This window comes from Hypanus sabinus, chromosome 3 (genome assembly GCF_030144855.1).
Source record: "Hypanus sabinus isolate sHypSab1 chromosome 3, sHypSab1.hap1, whole genome shotgun sequence".
Lineage (NCBI taxonomy): Eukaryota > Metazoa > Chordata > Chondrichthyes > Myliobatiformes > Dasyatidae > Hypanus > Hypanus sabinus.
Window position 1 is genome coordinate 46,636,024 of NC_082708.1, and position 13,463 is coordinate 46,649,486.

General features: G+C 39.9%; 2 protein-coding genes across 3 annotated transcripts in view; one reads left to right on the forward strand and one right to left on the reverse strand.

Annotated features, from left to right (window-relative positions):
- ift88 (intraflagellar transport 88 homolog) overlaps positions 1-13,463 on the reverse strand; it is a 187,257-nt gene that overhangs the window by 107,701 nt on the left and 66,093 nt on the right. The gene's annotated exons all lie outside the window — the stretch shown is intronic.
- The window catches only part of cryl1 (crystallin, lambda 1), an 88,234-nt gene that overhangs the window by 25,044 nt on the left and 49,727 nt on the right, over positions 1-13,463 (forward strand). For both annotated transcript variants that reach the window (XM_059964223.1, XM_059964222.1), the window contains exon 3: positions 1,610-1,736. In XM_059964223.1, coding sequence (XP_059820206.1) covers positions 1,610-1,736 — 127 coding nt within the window. The remainder of the gene's footprint in view (positions 1-1,609; positions 1,737-13,463) is intronic.

A 13,463-nucleotide genomic window follows, 5' to 3' on the forward strand; every position in this document is an offset into this window, starting at 1 on the left:
GCCCTATGTACAACTTTAAACTGTAAAAGACAGTGGCGAGCACATAGAGGTTGAATTAACTGACTTGAGAATTGAATCCCAAACTGCATCAGATGAAGAAGCATTTCCCTGTCACTTGCTTAGACTAATTGTTAATCCTTTTATTAGACATACATGAAAATATGGGTTCAGTTTAGACAATATACTGGCCTTCATGGTTTCTCTCTCTCTAGTCCTATCTTACACCATCATCTTTTCCTACCTTCTATGCAAGATTCAACATTTCATGATTGGTATAGAAAAGGGCATTAGGCGGTGCTTTGAAGATTTTTTCATAGATAGTCGTTTTGCAACAACTGCCTGTAAAGTTTAACCTACCTAATACTCATTTCTTTAGATACCTTCAAATCAGACATTTTGTTAACCCTTTATTACCCAACTTTCCTGCGATGCCCGAGGAAAAATGTTGTGGACCTATTTCTTTGTATTAATCCATTGGGTAAAGGCTTAATATCTTCAATTTGTGCTAAGTTAGTGACCTTGAGGCGTTCTAAAGTTAGAACTGCTTGGGAGCATGATTTAAACCTAATCTTTAACATAAGCAAGCAAAAGAGCTGGTTATTTACTTAAGAGGGCAGGAGTTGCTGAGTGTAACTGCATCCTCACCAACATAGCTACTGTAGAGACGGTCGACTACTTCAGTTCATAAGAGTCCATATCACCAGCAACCTCATTTGGTGCTTCCGTGCTGTGATCAAGAGAATATGTTGTCTTGTATATCATCTTGGGCATCTGACAATATTTGGTTTGTTTGCAAGGATTCTCATAAACTTCTGCAGATACGCTATAGAAAGTATCCTGTTGAGGTGCATCTTGGCCTGGTACGACATTTGTTATGTTCTGAACTGACAGAAGTTGCAAGAGTAGTAAACTCTGCCCAGTTCACCATAGTCACAGCATTTCCTTCTATCCGCTCCATCTTCATGGTGCGTTGCTTCAGGCAGGTGAATGGTATCATCAAGAAAGCTTGTCTCTTTCACTATTTCTCTTTGCCTTCAGGGAGAAGATGCAGGAGCTTCAAAGCCTGGATGACTCTGAACTATTTGTTTTCTTTTCCACATTGCTATCAGACCTGCACCTCTTTCATATCCCCTTCCTAGTGGTGCTGCCACATTATTGGGCTTGTTATTCTTACCTTTCTATATTATTCCATTACTGTCACTTCAGCATTTCTTTTTGGTGTACTTCAGACTGAACTACAACCTTTGCCTCATTCTGTCCTTTTCTGCTTTTTGACTATATGATATTTTCTATGACAATGTATGTTGTTAGCTCTGTGAACTTAATACAAGGAAGATGTTTCATTGTGCCTGGTGTGTTTGATAATAAACTAAAGTAACTGGCTCCCCACAGCGCTATCCTGTATTATTAACAGATGCAATGCTATGCAATTTCAAAATCTTTTTCAGTTAACTGACTGGTTATTGATTGCAAATAAAGAACCAAGCTGTTATCAAATTAAAACTAATGAAACTTTCCTGACTTGGTTAGTTCTTATAGTTACTTGTGATAGATATTTGAATTTAAAAGGTGTGTGAGTAGTAACACCCATTCCCTTTCTTAATTTTAGGCAGCAGATGAACGAACTTGAGAAAAATGGCAATCTTCGAGGAACATTGAAATCAAGTGAACAAATGCTCCTGATCAGTACCTGCATTAACCTTGCCCAGGCAGTAGAGGGTGCCATTCTCATCCAGGTCAAGTGTTTCTTTCTATTGGATTGCTTATATCAGGGGTTTTCCCAACCTGGGGTGCAAGATGGAATTTCAGGGGGTGCGACAAAGAGTGGCTTGTGTCCTTGAGTGACGAGTCACGAATCATCACTCAGCCAGCTGCCAGTGTGCCTTCAGAAGTGGTAGTAACGTTTGTCCCAAGCACACTCCAGTCACCCGCTGCCTGTGTCAGCGTTGAGGATTCTCATCAATGTTAGCTAGAAAGTTACATCTCAGAGTTAAAAATCATCCCATAATGTCAAAATCTTAATATATCCTGAATCAACTATCGAGTAACAACTTCACATTAAAACCAAACCCGCAGACAGTAGGTAAATTATTCAATTATAAAATTTTAAAAAGCTGCATTTTGATAAAAAGCAGCTGAAGTCATTCATTCGTATTTGTCTCAATGCATTAAAGAAGTTTTGAATTTCAAAGGTTTTTTTTCTCTTAAAAGGTTTTTTTGTTGAATCATTGATAATTTTGGATTGTGTTAGTTGAGGAGGTATCATGGTTAGCACGGAGGACTTTGAATCGTATGATGGGAGTTCATAACTCTGGTAATCATCGGAAATAGGTCTGTAAATTCAGTAGAGAATAGCCTAATAAGTCGCGTTGCATCCCCGTAGCATTTCCACCTGATGATTTATCCTATCAGATAATATCATAATATTCGAAAGCGTATTTCTTGCGATACTTTGCTATAGGCGTGTCTGGTTGAGTAAAGCGGTCAACCCTGACTTAGATAGTTTTTCTCATATTAGCTCAAATTTTTCTCTTTACCCTTAACCCTTCATTAACCCTTCATGTCAAAAAGAAGGAAATGGAATGATGACTATGTGTGCTTTGGTTTCACTTGCACATCAAGAAATAATGGCTTGCAAAAACCCCAGTGCATTCTTTGTAGCATTGTGTTTTTCAACTCAATTCTGAAGCCATCCAAGCTTCAAGAGCACTTCAAGAACAAGCATGGCGGAGTCGACGTTGAAGGACATGATGTTGGGTCATTGAAAATCAAAAGAGCTCGTTTTGATTCACAAGGAACTCTTCCAAAATTAGTTTTTGTTTCTGTTGAAAAACCACTACTTCTTGCTTCATACCAAGTGGCATATAAAGTGGCCAAATCCAAGAAGCCCCCTACAATTGCAGAAGATCTCATCAAGCCATGTGCACTGGAAATGGTGACAATTATCCCGGGCAAAGAAGCAAGAAAAAAATTTGAACAGGTGCCCCTATTAAATAATGTCATTCACCACCAAATCAATGATTTGAGTGAAGATATTTTGGACCAAGTCATCTCAGATGTCAGAGCTAGTCCTCTCAAAATCTCTATTCAGTTGGATGAGTCAACTGATGTCTCCATTTGTAGTCTACTCATCACATTAGTGAGGTATGTCAATGATGGTGCTGTGAAGGAAGATTTCCTGTTTTGTAAAGATCTAAAAACAAACACAACTGCAAAGGATGTGATGCAGCTGGTGAAAGACTTCTTTGCCAAACATGATTTAGATATCAAATTCATTGGTTCTGTGTGCACTAACGGGGCACCTGCAATTCTTGGAAATAAATCTGGCTTTTCTGCATTGATGAAAAAGGAGATTCCAGACTTGCAAGTTACCCATTGTTTTCTTCATCGGCATGCTTTGTCATCAAAAACATTGCCTCCAAATTTGAAGAAAGTCCTTGATACTTGTGTGAAGATCATCAACTGCATCAGGGGGTGTGCTTTGAACCATCACATCTTCAACTCATTTTGTGAGGATCTGGGAAGTGAGCATTTAGTTTTGCTTTTCCACACAGAAGTCCATTGGTTGTCACGAGGACATGCTTTAACCTATTTCTTCGAACTGCGAGAAGAAATCAAAGTTTTTTGGAGGAGCATGAGTGTGATCTGGTTGGGGCAATGGAATCACAGGAATTCACCCAAATACTGGCTTACTTACTTTTCACTTAATTTTCACTCGTATGAATGACCTGAGTGTTGCTCTTCAAGGAAAAGGGATAAACATAGTGAAGGCTTGTGAAAAATTGAATGCCTTCAAAGAAAAGTTACGTCTTTGGCGTCGAAAGATGGAAAGGATGAAATCTTCCTTCACTAGAAGAGATGTTTGATGATGCTGGATCCATAACTCCTGTGCGTGAAGAAATTGTGGCTCATTTGGAAATGCTGTCAGAATCCTTTGATGGATATTTTGCTGCCGGAGACCTGAAGATTTCAGAAGAATAGATCATGTATCCATATTCCTACAATTTGGAGAAAATGTCAGATGATGAAGAGCTGAAGGAAGATCTTACTGATTTGCGGACGAATCTAGCTCTTGAAATGCAATTTGAAAGCAAGACTGTGGAGGAGTTTTGGTGTGCAGCACTGGATTTGTTCCCAAGACTTGGTGGAAAAGCACTCCGTGTCCTCATTCCATTTGCAATAACATACTTGTGTGAATCTGGTTTCAGTTCTCTTTTGTCAATCAAGACAAAATCTAGGAATCGCCTAAATCCACAAGCAAACCTGCGGATTGCAGTCAGCAAGAAAGTTCCACGTTTTGACAAATTGGGAAGCAGGAGCAAAGAAGTCATTGAATTTTATGTTCACAATTGGGATTGATTTTACCGTTTACAATTTTTTCTGAATAAATTAGAATCTAATTGCTCGATTTGTATTTGCATTTTATGCACTGAGTTAAAAGCTTATTTTTTAAGTTCAATTTGTTCACCCACAATATTGTATGTGGTTCAAAAATTAGAAATCAGACTTTTTCTTCTTCAAATGTGATATTACTTTTGTAGGGGGTGTGAACATTAATCAAACATTTCCTAGGGATGTGGAGCATAGAAAAGGTTGGGAACCACTGGTTTATATACTGGTTGCAATTGACCTGGGGATTTCTCACAATCAGTGCTCTGAGATATTAAAACCTGATACTTGCTCAGATTTTTTTTTAAATGACTGCAGTTTTGTATGTAAAGAAAACAATTAAGTAATTCAGACTTTTTAAAAAAAAATGCTGAACATGTGGATCTTCTTGGCAAACAATTGCCCTTTACCAGGCCACTGCCTAACTTGCTGTGGTTTGGTAAAATAACTCCCATAGTTCCAGGATTTATTTCATGAAATTGGTGTTTAACTTGAGAGCATTAAAGGTGCCGGTTATAGACATTGGTCTGTGCAGATCCAGTGTTTTGTACAACTAAGTACCTATTTGTGTGAATCCTGTACTAATCTTATTTCTTTTCTGCCCACATTCCCGTTGGCTGTTCTTAGATTCAAACACTTGCCTGCACACAAGGGGGATTTTACTGTGGGCAATCAACCTACCAAGACGCACATTTTAGGATGTGGAGAAAGCCAGAGCATCCAGGGGACATGCAAACTCCACACAGTACCATAGATCAGCTGTGGTGCTCTACGAGCTGCGCACGATCCCACTCTTGTCTTTGTGTTCCTGTTGTCCTGAGCTTTATGGCTGTTAGGGGTTGTGACTCATTTTTAATGTGGCCAAAATGTAAATAAACAAGTTTTTGCCAATTGATCAGGCCAGAGGGGTAATATTCACGGATGACTGCATAGCTCACAGGTTCAGAAGCTGCTATTGAATAAGGCTTGGCCATAGTGCATTCTGCAGATGGTGTGATACCAAGTACGTAGTTCACTGTTGTGGAGGATCCTGATGTGCTTTTGGACTCGGAGAAAGACTGATTTGGGAGACGAGGTTGCAGAATACCTCACTGCAGGATTTGTATAGCTGCTTCAATTTCACATTTATAGATATGGTTTTCCAAAACATATTGGTAGAGTAAATGAAAGTTGTTGAAAAAGACTGTCATCACAGGAAATTTGAAATAAAGTAGAATATGCAAGTGAAAAAATCAACAAGATAGGCAGCATCTGTCTGCCAGAGAAAGCAGGATCTCCCAGTGGCCACACATTTTAATTCCACATCCCATTCCCATTCCAATGTGTCTATTCATGGCCTCCTCTATTGTCAAGATGAAGCCACACTCGGGTTGGAGGAACAACACCTTGTATTCCGTCTGGGTAGCCTCCAACCTGATGGCATGAACACTGACTTCATTAACTTCCGTTAATACCCCTCCTCCCCTTCTTATCCCATCCCTGACATATTTAGTTGTTTATTTTTTTCTCTCTCTCTGCCCATCACTCTGCCTGTTCTCCATCTCCCTCTGGTGCATCCCCCCCTCTTTCTTTCTCCCAAGGCCTCCTGTCCCATGATCCTTTCCCTCCTCCAGCTCTGTATCACTTTCGCCAATCACCTTTCCAGCTCTTAGCTTCATCCTACCCCCTCCAGTCTTCTCCTGTCATTTCACATTTTCCCCCTCCCTCTACTACTTTCAAATCTCTTACTATCCTTCCTTTCAGTTAGTCCTGATGAAGGGTCTCGGCCCGAAACGTCAACAGTGCTTCTCCCTATAGATGCTGCCTGGCCTGCTGTGTTCCACCAGCATTTTGTGTCTGTTGTTAGGATAGGCAGCATCTGTGAAAAGAGAAGCAATTGATGTTTCGGGTCTGGGCTTCTTCATCGCAGAAAGAAAAACCAGTTGATCTAGCCACCAAGTACTACAAGGCCACTTCCTCCTACAGCTACCTTGATTATACTTCACCGCCTGACACCAGCACACAAATTCTCCTGCCCCTCCCATTCCAGGAAGCTATAAGAATTTTGTTCCTCTTAGTTCCTCCATCCCCATAACATTTGCTCTGGCGATGAGGCTGTCCTCTACCACAGAAGACAGAAGCACTGATTACATCCTGCTAATTTCCCCCACTTCCTCACTCACCTGTTTACATCCAGAGCAGAGCATGAATAGATTTCCCTTCCCACTCACCACCTGGGTCCTTGCCTTCCTACTCACTAGCTACAGCAAGATTCCATCACCAGGTATGCTTTCCCCTCTTCTCTTTCAGCATTTTGATGGGATTGCCCTCTTCACACCTTCCTTGTCTGCCCTATTATCACAAACTGCTATTTGTATGGCACTTTTTTTCTGCAATGACAAGAGTTGCATTACCTGTCTTTTCATGTCTTCTCTTGTCACCATCCACAGAGCCAAACAGTCTTTTCATGTAAGGCTGTGAATCACTTGCACTTGTTTCAGTCTAGTGTTCTGCATTTGCTGTTCACAATATAGTCTCCACTGCTGGTAGAAGCCAATAGCAGACTGGCTAATTGCTTCCCTGAGCGCCTTCATTCAGTAGGCAAGAGGGACCCTGGGCTTCAGGTTACTTGTCAGTACCTCGTGTTTTCTTTGGGCCTTTAGAACTGCATATCAAATTCCACAACTGTAGATAATTCACTCTTTGGAGGTGAAATGAGGCATTTTTGCTTGCCACCACTTGTTCCTTTACATTTGTATAGGATGGCCAGCTTTTCAACAATGTGCAATGTTATATGGACAAAGGAACTTTACAGCCAATTTTCTTTTCACTTTCAGATAAATTCCTTTAGTTCACTCATTGCTTTCCCAAGTTAACCTTTTTTTAAAAAATTCTGATGAAGGGTCCAATAATGGAAATATTAACTGCTTCTTTAGTACCAATACTGCCTGACTTGAGTTTTCTCAGTAGTTTCTGTTTTTATATTGTCAGGGTACTCAGTGATGAGAATACGTTTGAATTTTCAGCAGATCTGTTTGGGCACATTGTAGCCTGCAGAACTTCATATCAAGTTCTGCAATGTAGATAATTCACTCTTATAGTAATCAAGCAAATTCTGATGTTCCTGTTTTGTTTCCATTTGTCTGACAGCCAACAAGCTATTGGAGAACACTAGTCACCTTTCCTCTAGCATGGCTTCTTCCTCAATCTTCCACGTGGATGGCTTTCAGTTATTGAGTGCCAGGCTTTGTCCCCAGCTCACCTACTATCACATGCTCTGGAATTAATATTTGATTACTGTGCAGTGGATATGTTTTAAATGTGTTTATGATTACTATATTGATGTTCCTGTGTGATGGACCTCACACAAATTGGTTTTATTATAACCCTACCTGCTGCTGGCCTACTTAATCCATGTCAGAATCAGCAGTATAGTCCTTTGTAATGCACTAGACTTTGTTACTGCTAATATTAATTCTGTTTAAGAGATTTGCAAAAAATTAATGCTGTATGGTTTTATAGGCACGGAGATTTGGAGTGGGGCAAGAATTATGAAGATAGAGAAGTCAGGAAGAATGAGGGCAAAGTTAAGATTTCTATTGAGGACACTGCTAATCTTTAAGTTTAAATGGCCAAGAGGAAAATCCATTGAAAAATGGAGATTTGAACAAAGTGCCAACAAACTGCTGAACTCTGCAAATGGAGGAGTTAGCATTGCAGAGCAGAATGATTAATAAAGGAGCAAATCAGCTGAAGGATCTGCAGAGCCTGGGAGTGATGCGAGAGGAACATTTTGAACACATTGCAAAATGTGCTGAAAATTGTACATTTTAGCCTCTGGAACATGCTTAACTGGCCATCCTATACAAATGTAAAGAAACAAGCGGTGGAAGGCAAAATTGACTCTTTTCACCACCAAAGAGTGAATTATCTACAGCTATGGAATTTGATATGCAGTTCTACAGGTTATAATGTGCCTAAACAAAAGATGTGGTACTGACAAGTAACTGTGCTGAATATTGTAACAAGGGAAGATGTGTTCATGGGTAATTATCAGTGATAAGCATTCTGAAATGTCCCTGGTGTTGTTTTCCTGTTCCTATAATGTAGTATTATATAAAGTTGGCAAGTTGACATTACTGGACCTCGGGGCCTATGGGATAGGAATATGAAATGTTGGTCATTAACATTTGAGGTGAGGCCTGTATTTTACCCAAAAACTGGCCATCCAAGCAGAAAAACCAATTGGTTCTGGATTTCACAACTGTAACTATCAACAATGCCTCAGAATGTGTTATATGTTCAAAATATGCAGCAGTTTGTGTGGCTTCCTTGATAGAAAGGATCATTTGGCAGTGATTTGCCATATACTGTACTAACTGCGGACATCCTACATTTATTCAGATAGTTGTGCTTATTAAAACAACATGTTCTCATGTTCTCCAGGCTTTATTTATCTTAAGTCTGAAGATTTTAAATGGCTCAGCAGTATTTATAAATGCAGAACATAGAGTAACTTTTTAGTCATTACCAGACTCTGTAGGCTGAATGGGCTAATTCTACACCCATATCTTGTGGTCTTAATGAATTACCCCTTTTCTTGCAATGTACCAATTTGTCATGGATTCTTGGAAGCTACTACCAAAGTCTTGTGCAACGTAAGCTAACATAATTATTTCTTTCTTTTCTCAAGCCTACACATTAATTGTTTTTTTTATATTTAGTGGGGTTTAAAGCACTAGGGAAAAAAAACACAAAAATCAAGTATTGCTCATGTGGTTCCATTGTTTAAAAAGGGTTCTAAGAGTAAACCTAGCAATTATAGGCCTGTCAGTTTGATGTCAGTGGTGGGTAAATTAATGGAAAGTATTCTTAGAGATGGTATGTATGATTATCTGGATAGACAGGGTCTGATTAGGAACAGTCAACATGGATTTGTGCGTGGAAGGTCATGTTTGACAAATCTTACTGAATTTTTTGAAGAGGTTACTAGGTAAGTTGATGAGGGTAAAGCAGTGCATGTTGTCTATTTGGGCTTCAGTAAGGCCTTTGACAAGGTTCCACACAGAAGGTTAGTTAGGAAGGTTCAATCGTTAAGTATTAATATTGAAGTAGTAAAATGGATTCAACAGTGGCTGGATGGGAGATGCCAGAGAGTAGTGGTGGATAACTGTTTGTCAGGTTGGAGGCCAGTGACTAGTGGTGTGCCTCAGGGATCTGTAGTGGGCCCAATGTTGTTTGTCATATACAGTTGGCCCTCCTTATCCGTGGGGGATTGGTTCCGGGATCTCTCGCGGATACCAGAATTAGCGGATGCTCAAGTCCCTTATTCAACCTGTCTCAATGCGGTGGACCTTAGGACCCAGCGGAATCCCAGACCTTATTTAACCTGTCTCAGTGCGGTGGACATTAAGGCCCAGCGCCAGAGCTCTGAATGCGCAGTGTTTCTGTTCACGAAAACAATCACGATTGAAAATAAAGTGGGAATAATAAAGCGATCAGAAAGAAGTGAAAAGCCATTGGAAAAGCGTTAGGCTACGTTGGTCAACAATCGGAACAATTTTAAAAGATAAAGTGAGAAAGGCCCTGCCCCAATGAAAGCTACAATTATTACTAAGCAACGCAGAGGTTTAATTGTTGGGGTTTTGGGTTTTTGATCCTCCACATCAACCCAGCGCGGTGGAGAGCGCACTCGATAGCGGTCTGTCCCAAGTCCCAAGAACTTCCATTCCTGAGCCCGGCGCTGAAACATACGTTCTTAAGTGTTTTATGTGCATAGAAAGGTAAAATATATACTATATACTAAGACAAACGTTTGACTAACTGACACTAAATAATACCAGATGTACCTTTTCCGACTTACTTACTAAGAGATTTTTTTTCGATCCCGATCCACAATAACCCACGCACATCCTCCCGTATACTTTAAATTATCACTAGATTACTTATAATACCTAATACAATGTAAATGCTATGTAAGATGGTTGTTATACTGCATTGTTTAGGGACTGACTAATGACATGAAAAAAAGTCTGTACATGTTCCAAAAACAAGTGCTGGAGGAGGACTTCCGGGTTTTCGCGATTCGCGGTTAGTTGAATTTGCGCATGCGGAATCCGCGGATAAGGAGGGTCGACTGTACATTAATGATCTGGATGATGGGATGGTAAATTGGATTAGTAAGTATGCAGATTATACTAAGATAGGTGATGTTGTGGATAATGAAGTAGATTTTCAAAGCTTGTAGAGAGATTTAGGCCAGTTAGAAGAGTGGGCTGAAAGATGGCAGATGGAGTTTAATGCTGATAAGTGTGAGGTGCTTCATTTTGGTAGGACTAACCAAAATAGGACATACATTGTAAATGGTAGGGCATTGAGGAATGCAGTAGAACAGAGTGATCTAAGAATAATGGTGCATAGTTCCCTGAAGGTGGAATCTTATGTTGATAGGGTGATGAAGAAAGCTTTTGGTATGCTAGCCTTTATAAATCAGAGCATTGAGTATAGGAGTTGGGATGTAATGTTAAAATTGTACAAGGCACTGGTGAGGCCAAATTTGGAGTATTGTGTACAGTTCTAGTCACCAAATTATAGGAAAGATGTCAACAAAATAGAGTACAGAGAAGATTTACTAGAATGTTACCTGGGTTTCTGCACCTAAGTTACAGGGAAAGGTTGAACAAGTTAGGTCTTTATTCTTTGGAGCATAGAGGGTTGAGGGGGGACTTGATAGAGGTACTTAAAATTATGATGGGGATAAATAGAGTTGACGTGGATAGGCTTTTTCCATTGAGAGTAGGGGAGATTCAAACAAGAGGACATGAGTTGAGAGTTGGGGGCAAAAAGTTAAGGGTAACATGAGGGGGAATTTCTTTACTCGGAGTGGTAGCTGTGTGGAACAAGCTTCTAGTAGAAGTAGAGGCAGGTTCGATATTGTCATTTAAAGTAAAATTGGATAGGTATATGGACAGGAAAGGAATGGAGGGTTATGGGCTGAGTGCGGGTCAGTGGGACTAGGTGAGAGTAAGCGTTCGGCACGAACCAGAAGGGCCAAGATGGCCTGTTTCCGTGCTGTAATTGTTATATGGTTATATGGTTAAAAATATTGAATGGCTTTCACAATTCATTTTTAAATGTGCCAAATTTGACTAAATTAAGATTATTTAATGCATGCCTTGTTTTGAGTTCTGTGCCTTTCCTCAAGTCCTGATTGCACAATTTATACTTGCGTTTTTGCATTTTGCTGTATGGCAACATAATTAGTAGGGAAGTTTCAGTGTAATAGAAAGTTCAAAACAGAAAAAAGCCTAATATGTTGAATACACTTGCAAAATAAAGTGGAGTATCAGGCTGTACCACTGTTTTTGATTATTTTCTTTTTGTGTTGATCATTCTTCTGCTCATCCACATTTGCTTTCTTCTGCCATATCAGCCACCATTCCAAAAGCTAATTCCAACATCTTGGGCTATATAGTTACAGTATGTTAGGCATTGCCAGTACTTGTCCTCTTATTGGGGAAACGGGCATTTTATCTAGCCTCCCGTTAAAACAGCAGGAGCTAATGCTTCCAAAAAATGGTGAATATATATTGGAGATCTAGCAAGGATTTGTAAGAGTTAAGTATACCTAACAATTTTGATTTTTGTCTTTTTTTTAAGCAATTCAAAGTAGTGAACAGGGAATCAGAAATACAATGCACATGACCCTGTTCTAGGAGCTGAATGTTGCAACACATATTAAGTAACTCTTTTCTTAGAGTACCAGTGTCAAACTTAATATATGGTGCAAGAAGTTTACCCATTAAACAGAGCTGCTATTCAATTGCAGACCGATGCCTTGAATTATATTGCTGTTAAAGTATATTTTATTAAACTAAATTTCTGATGCTTAGCAAACTAAGTAATCATCAACAAAGAGAATCTGCAGATGCTGGAAATGTTAAAAATGTTAGAGGAACTCAGCAAGTCAGGTAGAGTCTATGGAGAGAAATAAATCATTGCCATTTCAGGCTAAGACCCTTCATAAAGACCTGAAGGGAAGGGGCAGAAACCTGAATAAGAGATGTTCCTTTGGGGAGGCTGATCAAAAAATTTTTGGTGCCCTAGCTGTGGTGAACTACATATACCTGTCTGGACACGCCCCTCTGCTGACCGCTCCTGTGGCTCCTCCCACAGACCCCTGTATAAAGGCGGTTGGGGCACTGTTCCTCCCTCAGTCTTCGACATGTCATGTTCCCTTTTTGCTGTTAATAAAAGCCTATCGTTCACTTCTAGTCTCCTAGAGTTATTGATGGTGCATCACTAGCAGAGATATTTAAATCATCCTTAGTGACAGGAGAGCTACCTAAAGGATTCGGGGATAGCCAGTGTTGTTCCATTGTTTAAGAAAGGCTGAAATCAGTTGTGGCAAAGTTATTGGAAGGTATTCTAAGGGACCAGATGCCAAGTATTTTGATAGACATGGACTGATTAAAGATGTTCAGCATAGCTTCATGCGTGGTAGTCATGTCTAACTAATCCTATAGAGTTTTTTTGAGGAAGATATCAAGAAAATGGATGAAGGCAAGGCAGTGGATGGTGTCTACATGGAGTTTAACAAGGCATTTGACAAGGTCCCACACGAGAAATTGGTCAAGAAGGTTCAGTCACTCGGCATTCAAGATGAAGTATTAAATTGCATTAGACATTGGCTTTGTGGGAGATGTTTGCCTCTCTAACAGATGACCTCTGGCTGAAGGTGTGCTGCAGGGATCAGTGCTGACTTTGTTGTTTGTCATCTGTGTCAATGATCTGAATAGTAATATGGTTAACTTGATCAGCAAATTTACAGAGATTGACAGCAAGATTGGAGGTGTAATAGAAAGTGAGGCAAGCTATCATGGTTTGCAGAGGCATCTGAGCTGGAAAAATGGGCTGAAAAATATTGTATTCCATCTATCACTTCTTTGCCCTTTCTCCTAATCTGTCTGTGTCCTTCTGCAGACTTGCTACTTCCTCAAACCTACCTGCCCCTCCACCTATGTTTATAGCGTCCACAAACTTGGCCACAAAACCATCAGTTCTGTCATCCAAATCACTGGCATACAATGTAAAAA